At 44.8% G+C, this 13,107-nt stretch overlaps 1 protein-coding gene across 1 annotated transcript in view; it reads left to right on the top strand.

Annotated features, from left to right (window-relative positions):
- The window catches only part of LOC110516472, a 35,462-nt gene extending 22,620 nt beyond the window's left edge, over positions 1–12,842 (top strand). The window contains exons 3-4 of the mRNA XM_036953915.1: positions 12,272–12,360; positions 12,480–12,842. Of these exons, the coding sequence (XP_036809810.1) occupies positions 12,272–12,360; positions 12,480–12,614 (224 nt within the window). The 3' untranslated portion in view covers positions 12,615–12,842. The remainder of the gene's footprint in view (positions 1–12,271; positions 12,361–12,479) is intronic.
- Positions 12,843–13,107: the final 265 nt, after the last annotated feature.

Raw genomic sequence — 13,107 nt, 5'->3', positions numbered from 1 at the left:
TGACCTGTTGCAACAAGAAAAGGTCAACCAGTGAAGAACAAACACCATTGTAAATACAACCCATATTTGTTTATTTATTTTCCCTTGTGGACTTTAACCATTTGCACATCGTTACAACGCTGTATATATATACATAATATGACATTTGACCTGTCTTTATTCTTTGGGAACTTCTGTCAGTGTGATGTTTACTGTTCATTTTCATTGTTTAGTTCACTTTTGTATATTAACTAGTTTACTTGCTTTGGCAATGTTAATATGTTTCCCATGCCAAAAAAAACCCTTCAATTGAATTTAATTGAGAGGAGCAGAGAGAGAGGAGGGGGTGGGGAGTGTGAGAGATAAGGGGAGGAGAGGGAGGGAGATGTCAAAAGAGAGAGAGGAGGGGGTGGGGAGGGTGAGAGATAAGGGGAGGAGAGGGAGGGAGATGTCAAAAGAGAGAGAGGAGGGGGTGGGGAGGGTGAGAGATAAGGGGAGGAGAAGGAGGGAGATGTCAAAAGAGAGAGAGGAGGGGGTGGGGAGGGTGAGAGATAAGGGGAGGAGAGGGAGGGCTGACAGACTAACATGAAGTCAACTGAATATCTTTTCACTACAGGCTTCTCACCAGTTATGTCATCATAACCAGTAGTGATGTCATCATAACCAGTAGTGATGTCATCATAACCAGTAGTGATGTCATCATAACCAGTAACCTCTTCCACTATTGGCTCAGCTCAGCTTGACCCCTGGCCTATGGAGCTGAACAATTGAGAAAACAGAAACATAAGAAAGCAAATGTATTAAATTATATATAAACTCCTTTGCAGAGAGAGGTCCACCTTTCCACATTGTGACTGTTGTGGTGAGGTCTTGTTGAGAAATGTCACACCATTTCTCAGTGCTCAATGTCTCAACACTGTTTCTCAAGAGAACCACAACCATTTGTCCTGCTCGTCTCTCACAGTTTAGTTCAGTCTACTGCTCAATAACAGGATATGGAGAAACAGCATTTGGCTGTGAGTCCAGAACCATGAGTCAGTCATGTAGACAAATGGGAAGTGTTCTAGCAGAGGGAGCAAATCTCATCAGAACATCATGTGACTTTAGTTAAATACAGAGATACACTAGTTAAACATAACAGACTATAATTAAATACATAGATACACTAGATACACATTATAGATAAACATAAACATAATTTTGCCACCATAGACCCTCTCAGCCAGCTGTCTCCACTAGGGCCCTCTCAGCCACCAGGCTCCACTAGGGCCCTCTCAGCCACCAGGCTCCTCTAGGGCCCTCTCAGCCACCAGGCTCCACTAGGGCCCTCTCAGCCACCTGGCTCCACTAGGGCCCTCTCAGCCAGCTGTCTCCACTAGGGCCCTCTCAGCCAGCTGTCTCCACTAGGGCCCTCTCAGCCACCTGGCTCCACTAGTGCCCTCTCAGCCACCTGGCTCCACTAGGACCCTCTCAGCCACCTGGCTCCACTAGGACCCTCTCAGCCACCTGGCTCCACTAGAACCCTCTCAGCCACCTGGCTCCACTAGGGCCCTCTCAGCCACCTGGCTCCACTAGAGCCCTCTCAGCCACCTGGCTCCACTAGGGCCCTCTCAGCCACCTGGCTCCACTAGAGCCCTCTCAGCCACCTGGCTCCACTAGGGCCCTCTCAGCCACCTGGCTCCACTAGGGCCCTTTCAACGAGCCGGCTCCACTAGGGCCCTCTTAGCCAGCCTGCTCTATGTGGGCCCTCTCAGTCAACCGGCTCCACTAAGGTCCTCTCAGTCAGCTGGTGTCTATAGGAGAGCTCCACTAGGGCCCTCTCAGTCAGCTGGTGTGTGTAGGAGAGTGTGAGATGTGTGTACAGAAAGTAGAAGTACAAATGTCAAGGGGTATTAACTAAAGTGATAAATCTAGTCCTAGGTTTTATTTACTATGGTGTTTGTTCTCCACTGGTTACCCTGTTCTCATCATAACAGGTCACACATTCTGCTGACATGATTGAACACTGTGGTATTTCACCTAACAGATACAGGAGCTTGTCAATATTATATTTGTTTTCCAATTATTTTGGGGTCTTTGTAATCTGAGGGAAACATGTGTCTCTTATATCGTTTTACATTTGGCAGGAGGTTAGGAAGTACCGCTCAGTATCCAACTCATTTTGTGGGCAGTGGGCACATAGCCCGTCTTCTCTCTGCCTATGGCAACTTCTCTCAATAGCAAGGCTAAGCTCAATAAGTCTGTACATTGTCTCTATGTATGCTATCATGTACTGTCTGTTTAGGGCCAAATAGCATTTAAGTTCAAATTGAGAATTTGTAATGTTTTCCCAATAGGTAAAATCATTTTTAATATGTTTGGTTATAATTTGTTTGGGCCAGACTGTCTGAGTTCTGTCCTGAGGCTTTGTTGGGTTAGTAGTGGTTTGTGAACTAAGCTTCAGGACCAGCTGGATGAAGGGACTTTTCTCTATGTTCATCTCTTGGTATTTCAGTGCTGCTCTCTTGTTTTTATGTGGTTATAGACATTGAAGTCTTGTTTCTGGATATTAATTAATGATGGATATTAATTAGTGATGATATTAATTAGTGATGGGTATTAATTAGTGATGGATATTAATTAGTGATGGATATTAATTAGTGATGGATATTAATTAGTGATTGATATTAATTAGTGATGGATTTTAATTAGTGATGGATATTAATTAGTGATGGATATTAATTAGTGATGGATATTAATTAGTGATGGATATTAATTAGTGATAGATATTGATTAGTGATGGGTATTAATTAGTGATGGATATTAATTAGTGATGGATATTAATTAGTGATGGATATTGGCCTTATTCTGCCCTACATGCATTATTTGGGCCTTTTTCTATGAGAATGTTTTTGCAGAATGTCAATTGGATGTTGGCCCCATTTAAAAAATCTTGATTGGTTAGTGGACCTAACACTTCACTCCCACAAAGGGCAATTGGTTCAAGTGTAGATTTGGATACTTTGTGTGAGGTTCTAATTGTTATGTCAATTTGAATTTGTCTTTTGATAGCTCAAAAAGTCCCTCTTCCTTCCTCTTTCAGTTGATTGACAGCCAAGCAGAAATGGCCCGTATATCTTATTGTTAAGCCCAGATATGAAGAGACTTTAGTGTCCTCTGTCTTTCATCCTACTGTGACATTTTTAAACCTTGGATTTTAGTTGTTATTTTTTTAATCATGTTTTTTATCTGAGAGATATAAGACAGATCAGGAAACTATAATTTTTTTACTTGAATGTAACCCCTTATTGTTAAGAACTAAACTATCTCCATATCTACTTCCATAAATGTGTTAAACTGGTACCAGGAGACCTTCAGACGAGTCTTGTAAAGCTTGTGGACGTCCTAGATCAAAACAACCTGTATGTCTTCCTGAGAGACTCACCTTTCCATAGTGGGGTCATGTTACTGTGTCCTAGATCACAACAACCTGTATGTGTTCCTGAGAGACTCACCTTTCCATAGTGGGGTCATGTTAGTGTGTCCTAGATCACAACAACCTGTATGTGTTCCTGAGAGACTCACCTTTCCATAGTGGGGTCATGTTAGTGTGTCCTAGATCACAACAACCTGTCTGTGTTCCTGAGAGACTCACCTTTCCATAGTGGGATCATGTTAGTGTGTCCTAGATCACAACAACCTGTCTGTGTTCCTGAGAGACTCACCTTTCCATAGTGGGGTCATGTTAGTGTGTCCTAGATCACAACAACCTGTATGTGTTCCTGAGAGACTCACCTTTCCATAGTGGGGTCATGTTAGTGTGTCCTAGATCACAACAACCTGTATGTCTTCCTGAGAGACTCACCTTTCCATAGTGGGATCATGTTAGTGTGTCCTAGATCACAACAACCTGTCTGTGTTCCTGAGAGACTCACCTTTCCATAGTGGGGTCATGTTAGTGTGTCCTAGATCACAACAACCTGTATGTGTTCCTGAGAGACTCACCTTTCCATAGTGGGGTCATGTTAGTGTGTCCTAGATCACAACAACCTGTATGTGTTCCTGAGAGACTCACCTTTCCATAGTGGGGTCATGTTAGTGTGTCGTCCAAACGGTTCTGACACTACAGACAGAAGTTGGCAGATGGACTGTATGACCTCAGACGATGCTTATGGGGTTGTAGGACAAAACGGAGAACATCATCGTGTTCCTGAGTCTCATCTTTCCATCGTTTACAGGCCAAACTGATTGGACGTTACAGATTTCCACACGGCTGCAGAAATTGTAGGCGAAGGGTTCAATTGTAAATGAAAAGAGCATCTGCCAAACATGGATTGTGTGTGAGGGGTACAGAGATGTGGTAGTGTTGGGGAATAATCAGAATTAGTTGGTAACATAGGTAACTACATAGGCACTACTTTAGACCAGAACCCTATTCCCTACATAGTGTGTTGGGGAATAATCAGAATTAGTTGGTAACATAGATGTTTTATATTCATCATATGTTTGTAAGTTGCTTCTCATCAGAATGTGTTTGTATAATACTGTGGCAGGGTTGCAGTATCTGGTCTCTGTCAGGACTAAGTTACTTCTCATCAGAATGTGTTTGTATAATACTGTGGTGGGGTTGCAGAATCTGGTCTCTGTCAGGACTAAGTTACTTCTCATCAGAATGTGTTTGTATAATACTGTGGCAGGGTTGCAGTATCTGTTCTATGTCAAGACTAAGTTGTTTGGGAAGGAGAGAGGGGAGAGGTCAAGTGTGTATCTCTTGGCTCCACAATGTCTGTGTGCCAGTCACACAGATATATGAAGGATATATGATATATGATGATATATGATATATGGAGATATATGCCTGTTGATATGGAGGATTTGTTTATGGTTCTGAGTTTGAGTAAATAACATAGTTTAGGAGACAAAGCTGAATGATAAATTATGCCGATGCTGTCTGGCTATGTGTGTCTTTGCTATAAAGGATCTCAGTTGCAATGTGTAAGGGACTCTCAGAGAATTCATTGATAGACACTGAATTGATCTGAGAGTCACAGGGTTGTGATAGAGCTCATATAATTTAAGATGGACTTTGTGATAACTAACTCTGACTTGTGTGTGTGGTTTACTCTCATGAGTAAATAGAGGAAATTTCCACGACATTAGTCATATAATAATCATGCTGTGGTCTACATTTTGTTCATCATCAGATCATTAGAGATGGTGGAAGAGCCTGGAAGAATATGGAAGAATATAATTTATATACTGTAGAATGAGACTAATGCCTCTATATACATTTGAACAGGATTTGAGTGACGTTTTCTCAATTGTTTTATAATAAATATATATAATACATTTTCACTGAGACGTCATGGCGTGTACATCAATTTAAATCCTAACTTGTAACTAAAGTATAAATAATCAACAATGTATTGGACAGAACTATGAGGTCTAAAGGTCTGGCTTTCCAAGACATTCTGTTCATCTGCAAGCAGACCTGATGATTGTAGATGGAGGGAGAACCTGTTATTTAAAATGGAAGAATATAACTTCCTGTAGCCTATATAATGTAACAATGACAATCATCCCTTCATATATACTGTAGTTGAAGGTTATTTTAGTGTCGTAAAAAGTGTTCATTAAAACAAATCAGGATGTTTGGTGGAAGGATTCAGTGTAGGTGTTCTGCTGTGTATCGAGGTGTTTATATGAAAGTGGTATGATGAGAGTGGGAGAGGAGGAGAAGAGGGGGGAGAAGAGGAGAAGGGGAGAAAACAAGAGGGGGGAGAAGAGGAGAAGATAGGGGGAGAAGATAGGGGGAGAAGAGGAGAAGGGAGGGGGAGGAGAAGGGAGGGGGAGAAGAGGAGAAGGGAGGGGGAGAAGAGGAGAAGATAGGGGGAGAAGAGGAGAAGAGAGGGGGAGAAGAGGAGAAGAGAGGGGCAGAAGAGGAGAGGGAGAGGAGAGGGAGAGGAGAGGAGAGGAGAGGAGAGGGGCAGAAGAGGAGAGGAGAGGGGCAGAAGAGGGGGGGAGAAGAGGAAAATATAGGGGGAGAAGAGGAGAAGGGAGGGGGAGAAGAGGAGAAGAGAGGGGCAGAAGAGGAGAGGAGAGGGGCAGAAGAGGAGAAGAGAGGGGCAGAAGAGGAGAGGGGCAGAAGAGGAGAGGAGAGGGGCAGAAGAGGAGAGGAGAGGGGCAGAAGAGGAGAGGAGAGGGGCAGAAGAGGAGAAGGGCAGAAGAGGAGAGGAGAGGAGAGGGGCAGAAGAGGAGAAGAGAGGGGCAGAAGAGGAGAGGGGCAGAAGAGGAGAAGAGAGGGGCAGAAGAGGAGAGGAGAGGGGCAGAAGAGGAGAAGGGCAGAAGAGGAGAGGAGAGGGGCAGAAGAGAAGAGGAGAAGAGAGGGGCAGAAGAGAAGAGGAGAAGAGAGGGGCAGAAGAGGAGAGGAGAGGGGCAGAAGAGGGGCAGAAGAGGAGAGGGGCAGAAGAGGAGAGGGGCAGAAGAGAGGAGAGGAGAGGAGAGGAGAGGAGAGGAGAGGAGAGGGGCAGAAGAGGGGAGGGGCAGAAGAGGAGAAGAGAGGGGCAGAAGAGGAGAGGAGAGGAGAGGAGAGGAGAGGAGAGGAGAGGAGAGGAGAGGAGAGGAGAGGAGAGGAGAGGAGAGGAGAGGAGAGGGGCAGAAGAGGAGATGAGAGGAGAGGGGCAGAAGAGGAGAGGGGCAGAAGAGAGGAGAAGAGAGGAGAGGAGAGGAGAGGAGAGGAGAGGAGAGGAGAGGGGCAGAAGAGGAGAAGAGAGGGGCAGAAGAGGAGAGGAGAGGAGAGGAGAGGAGAGGAGAGGAGAGGAGAGGAGCAAAAGAGGAGAAGAGAGGGGCAGAAGAGGAGAAGAGAGGGGCAGAAGAGGAGAAGAGAGGGGCAGAAGAGGAAAGGAGAGGGGCAGAAGAGGAGAGGGGCAGAAGAGAGGGGGAGAAGAGGAGAGGGGCAGAAGAGGAGAAGAGGGGCAGAAGAGGAGAAGAGAGGAGCAGAAGAGGAGAAGAGAGGGGCAGAAAAGGATAAGAGATGGGGCAGAAGAGGAGAAGAGAGGGGCAGAAAAGGAGAAGGGGGAGAATAGGAAGAGGAGAAAGAAGAGAGAAAGAGGAGAGGGGAAGAAGTGAAGAAGGGAGATGAGAAGAGGAGAGTTGGATGGAGAGGGGAAAAGAGTAGAGGGGAGAATAGGAAAGGGGGAGAAGAGGAGGGAGAAGGGAAGAGGGGGAGAAGAGGAGAGGGTGGAGAAGCTAAGAGGGGGGAGAAGAGGAGTTGGGGGAAATCAAATCAAATTTGACCATCTGACTTGGAAAAGTGGCATCCTATGATGTTGCCATGTTGAAAGTCACTGATCTTTTCATCAAGGCCATTCTACTGCCAATGTTTGACTATGGAGATTGCATGGCTGAGTGCTTGATTTGTGGCTGAAATAGAGTCCACTAATTTGAAGAGATGTCCACATACAATCAATCAATTACATTTATTTATTTACTTCTTATATCAGCTGATGTCACAAAGTGCTGTACAGAAACCTAAAACCCAAGATGTTCAAACGTTCATAGACGACCAGCAGGGTCAAATAATAATAATCACAGTGGTTGTCGAGGGTGCAACAGGTCAACACCTCAGGAATAAATGTCAGTTGTCTTTTCATAGCCGATCACTCAGAGTATCTCTACCGCTCCTGCTGTCTCTAGAGAGTTGAAAACAGCAGGTCTGGGACAGGAAGCACGTCCGGTGAACAGGTCAGGGTTCCACAGCTGCAGGCAGAACAGTTGAAACTGGAGCAGCAGCACGACCAGATGGGGACAGAATTTGAAGGGGTGTCCACATACTTTTGTATATGTAGTGTATGTACACATGGGTGTTGTTGCACCATACCAACGATAAGCCTGTCTTCCCCATCACATCATGAAAGGTCATGTTGATGTTCATTTAACCTCTGTCTCTCTCTTCCTCTGACTCCTCTCTTTATCCTTTGTTTCTCTCTGTCTCTCTGTCTCTTTCTCTCTCTTTCTCCTCTGTCTCTCTCTTTCTCCTCAGATCTCCAGGCTCAAAGCGTCAGTCCACCAGGTAGGTAGAGTATAAATCTACAGTGATTATAGCAGTTCAATATTCGTCAACTTTATTATCCCACATGGAGAAATTCATGTGTCCATACAAACCATTCTAAACCCCAATAACAAGTAGTGTTTTATGTAACTACTAATACTTGTCAACCACAAAGCATTACTGCTGTTAGAATAACAGAATCACTGTCATCATCTGTCCTCACCACTGTGTTTTCCTCTCTGCTGTTTACAGCTGAATACTCAGTCAGACTGGTGGGTGGGACCACTTCCTGTTCTGGGACAGTGGAAGTCTTCTACAGAGGAGAGTGGTTGGGTCTTTGCAATAGGTGGTGGGACATGATGAGAGAGACTACGGATGTGTGTAGAGAGCTGGATTGTGGGAATCCTGTAGCTGAATCTAGAGGACCTCTGATTGAAGATGGAAGAAGAGGAGTCAAGATGTGGAGTTGTAGTGGACAGGAGTCTTCTGTTAGACAGTGTAGCATCATAGGAGGACCTGATGTCTGTGATGGTGGATATTATCATCATGTGATCTGTTCAGGTAAGAGACTGGTCATATTGAGAGATTTATTTATACATCATACAATATTACCATGTATCATGTTTTATGTGTTTTTATTTCATTTAAATAGAGGGAGAGATGTCAGATGTATTTAAACATTATATTTGTGTTTGTCATATTGGTTTATGGGAGATGTTCATGGGCAGATCATTGTAGTTCAGATGGTACTGAAGTGAAGCTGCCTGATGGATGTCCAGCTGTTTATTTTCTATAAAGTGAAGTGAACTTATTCCTGTCTCCTGCCTGCATTATTCCCAACCCTATCCTGAGTGACTAAGAACCCATTTCTACCTCTTACAGTATCAAACATAGCAAACTACTATCTTTTATCCAACATATTTGTGTTTAGTCCTTGACAGTGTCATCAACAAAACTGATTGAATGTTGAACCAACTCTTTTTCTCCAGAGTCTGTGCGGCTTGTGGATGGAGCTGGTCTCTGCTCTGGGAGAGTGGAGGTGAAGTCCAATCAGTCCTGGTCCTCAGTGTGTGAAGCTGACTTTGACCGGCAGGATGCAGAGGTAGTCTGTGGGGAGCTTGGCTGTGGGGCTCCTGCAGCTCTACAGGGGGGGCTCTATGGAGAAGGTGAGGGTCAGACCTGGGATAAAGAGTTCCAGTGTAAAGGCAAAGAGTCCCTTCTCCTGGACTGTGACACCTCAGACAGAAAGCACAACACCTGCCTACCTGGTAATGCTGTTGGACTCACCTGCTCAGGTAAGAAACAGTTTGTCACTCAATCAACATTGTTTCTCACCTGGAGTGAAGAATATGAGAGACAATATAGGTGTGTTTTAGTGAGAAAATAGTAAGATTACTGTCTCTCTCCTTTCTTTTCTCAGAGCCTGATGATGTGAGGCTGGTGGGAGGAGGCAGTCGCTGTGCTGGTGGAGTGGAGTGGTACGACCAGGGAGAGTGGAGGACTGTGGGAGCTGATGACTGGAACCAGGGGGATATAGCTGCAGTAGTGTGTAGACAGCTGGGTTGTGGCTCCACTGTTTCAGTACCACCTGGAAACACCACTAGAGGGTTTAGAGTTTCCTGTTCTGGGTCTGAGTCTTCACTGAGGGACTGTAGAAGAATGTATTATCCCCGTCCTGGACTCACAGTGATCTGCTCAGGTAATAATAAGATACACTATATGGTCAATAGTATGTTGACATTAGTGGATTCGGCTATTTCAGCCACACCTGTTCCTGACAGGTGTATCAAATTGAGCACACAGCCATGCAATCTCCATAGACAAATATCAGCAGTAAAATGTCCTTCCTGAAGATGTCAGTGACTTTCAACGTAGAACATCTCGGAGCAACAACGGCTCAGCCGTGAAGTGGTAGACAACACAAGCTCACAGAACGGACCGCCGAGTGCTGAACCACGTAGAGCTTAAGAATAATCCTCTGTTGTAAAACTCACTGCTGAGTTCCACATACTTTAGTCCATGTATTATATCTCCTTCCTGGACTCACAGTGATCTGCTCAGGAAATATCAACATATTATAATTATATTCAACTGATTTCCTTCATTCATACAACTTCCTCTGCACCTCTCATGATGACTGTTTAGCTTGTCAGTCTGCTTTACTAAATAGATCACTCAGTCAAGTAGGAATCAAATACAACTTAAATATCCCAGAATGCTTTGTATTTGAGTGTTACCTCAGTGAACGTCTCTACTCACTACCACTGTCACAAAGAGAGAATGAGGGAGGAGGAGAGGAAGAGGGAGATAAAGGAGAGATCAAATATATTTTTATCACTAAGTTCTCACCAGTGATGTCATCATAACCAGTAACCTTTTCTACTCTTGGCCCATCCTGACCCTGACATACAGCATCAGACCTTGTAGATCAGATGGTACTGAAGTGAAGCTGCCTGATGGATGTCCAGCTGTTTATTTTCTAGAAAGTGAAGTGAACTTATTCCTGTCTCCTGCCTGCATTATTCCCAACCCTATCCTGAGTGACTAAGAACCCATTTCTACCTCTTACAGTATCAAACATAGCAAACTACAATCTTTTATCCAACATATTTGTGTTTAGTCCTTGACAATGTCATCAACAAAACTGATTGAATGTTCAACCAACTCTTTTTCTCCAGAGTCTGTGCGGCTTGTGGATGGAGCTGGTCTCTGCTCTGGGAGAGTGGAGGTGAAGTCCAATCAGTCCTGGGCCTCAGTGTGTGAAGCTGACTTTGACCGGCAGGATGCAGAGGTAGTCTGTAGGGATGTTGGCTGTGGGGCTCCTGCAGCTCTACAGGGGGGGCTCTATGGAGAAGGTGAGGGTCAGACCTGGGATAAAGAGTTCCAGTGTAAAGGCAAAGAGTCCCTTCTCCTGGACTGTGACACCTCAGACAGAGAGAACAACACCTGCCTACCTGGTAATGCTGTTGGACTCACCTGCTCAGGTAAGAAACAGTTTGTCACTCAATCAACATTGTTTCTCACCTGGAGTGAAGAAGATGAGAGACAATATAGGTGTGTTTTAGTGAGAAAATAGTAAGATTACTGTCTCTCTCTTTTCTTTTCTCAGAGCCTGATGATGTGAGGCTGGTGGGAGGAGGCAGTCGCTGTGCTGGTGGAGTGGAGTGGTACGACCAGCGAGAGTGGAGGACTGTGGGAACTTACGACTGGGACGATGTAGCTGCAGTAGTGTGTAGACAGCTGGGTTGTGGTTCCACTGTTTCAGTACTACCTGGAAACACCACTAGAGGGTTTGGAGTTTACTGTGATGGGGATGAATCTGCACTGAGGGAGTGTTCCAGAAGATATGATCTCCTTCCTGGACTCACAGTGATCTGCTCAGGTAATAACAACATATTATAATTATATTCAACTGATTTCCTTCATTCATACAACTTCCTCTGCACCTCTCATGATGACTGTTTAACTTGTCAGTCTGCTTTACTAAATAGATCACTCAGTCAAGTAGGAATCAAATACCACTTAAATATCCCAGAATGCTTTTGTATGTGAGTGTTATCTCAGTGAACGTCTCTACTCACTACCACTGTCACATGTCATGTTATTGTCACATCTAAATGAGGAAAGTAGTTGAGGAGCTACGTTTTCTTTTTCTCTCCTCTTGTTCCAGATGTCCTGCTTCAGCCTGATATCAACATATGTTGTCTCAGTGACTGTAGGCCCACTACTCATGTTGCCCTGTGAGGGAGGGTGGCTGGCACTGTTACATGCTGATGTTATTGTCATATCTATAGGAAACTAGTTGAAGAGGTTTTTCTTGTTCTCTTTTATTGTTACAGATCTCCTGGTCCAGCCTGATATCTTCCTGACTGACCCAATGGGAGGGGTCTTCAGGGGCCACCAGGGGCCCGAGATGTTCAGGGGCTACAACTTCACCATCACCTGCTCCACTCAGCCACAGTACCCAGGAGGCTCCTTCCTCCTCACGTTCACCGGCTCCAACAGAACCCAGACCCAGCCAGCTGTCAATCACTCTGCTGCCTTCCTCTTCCCTGCTGCAGATGACTCCCACCAAGGGAACTACAGCTGTGTTTATGAGAATTATGTTTTCTCTCATAGCTTCTCCTCTGAGAGTGAGCTCCTCTCCCTCACCATCACAGGTAACTGAACATGAACCAGACTAATAACTTTGTAATTGACAGATTTCCCACAGATCTATGTGATGATGATCAGTCCCCTCATCAAAGGTGTTTCTGTTTGCAGCCTCTCCTCTGCCAGCCTTCATCATCAGACACGTTGTAGTGCTGCTGATCCTACTGACAGCCATCACCATCTCCTACCTGTACTACAAGGTAAAGACATTTACTCAGACGTTACAAGTCATTTAAACTAGAGGGAGAGGGGGAGAGGGAGGGAGAGAATGGAGATACTAGAGAGTAAATGTCTGACAGTTGGTGCTGTGTCTCCCTAGCCCACCAGGAGGCAGAAGAGAGTGAACAGGGTGAGCAGCATGGATCTTTATGTCAATGCCATGGAGATGGTCTCTCTGAGCTCCAGAGCTGAAGCTGGACCGGGAGAGGAGAGAGCAGCCCAGGGGACGGAGTAGGAGTAGAATGAATCTGACTCTACATGCTGATCTTAGGTCAGTTTTGTGTTTTAAATCGATGGTCAGCAGTGGACTGGTGTTTAAAATGTGGTGACAAACCTGAAGTGGTTCTAATTTTAATAACAAGTTCAGAATTAGTTTCTCTTTCTAGAACCTTGGAATAAATCTAAAAGGAGTGACTGCAACCACCATTATTAATTTAGTTTGGTTTTTACCACCAGAGTAACATTGGGTTTTGGTAACATGGGGTTTTGGTAACATGGGGTTTTGGGGAACATGGGGTTTGGGTAACATGGGGTTTGGGGTAACATGGGGTTTTGGTTAACATGGGGTTTTGGTAACATGGGTTTTTTTGGTAACATGGGTTTTTGGGTAACATGGGGTTTGGGTAACATGGGGTTTTGGGTAACATGGGGTTTTGGGTAACATGGGGTTTGGGTAACATGGGGTTTTGGGTAACATGGGGTTTTGGTAACATGGGGTTTTGGGTAAC

The sequence above is a fragment of the Oncorhynchus mykiss genome, chromosome 19 (assembly GCF_013265735.2).
Source record: "Oncorhynchus mykiss isolate Arlee chromosome 19, USDA_OmykA_1.1, whole genome shotgun sequence".
NCBI classification, from domain to species: Eukaryota; Metazoa; Chordata; class Actinopteri; order Salmoniformes; family Salmonidae; genus Oncorhynchus; species Oncorhynchus mykiss.
This window is presented reverse-complemented; position numbering and strand designations above follow the sequence as displayed.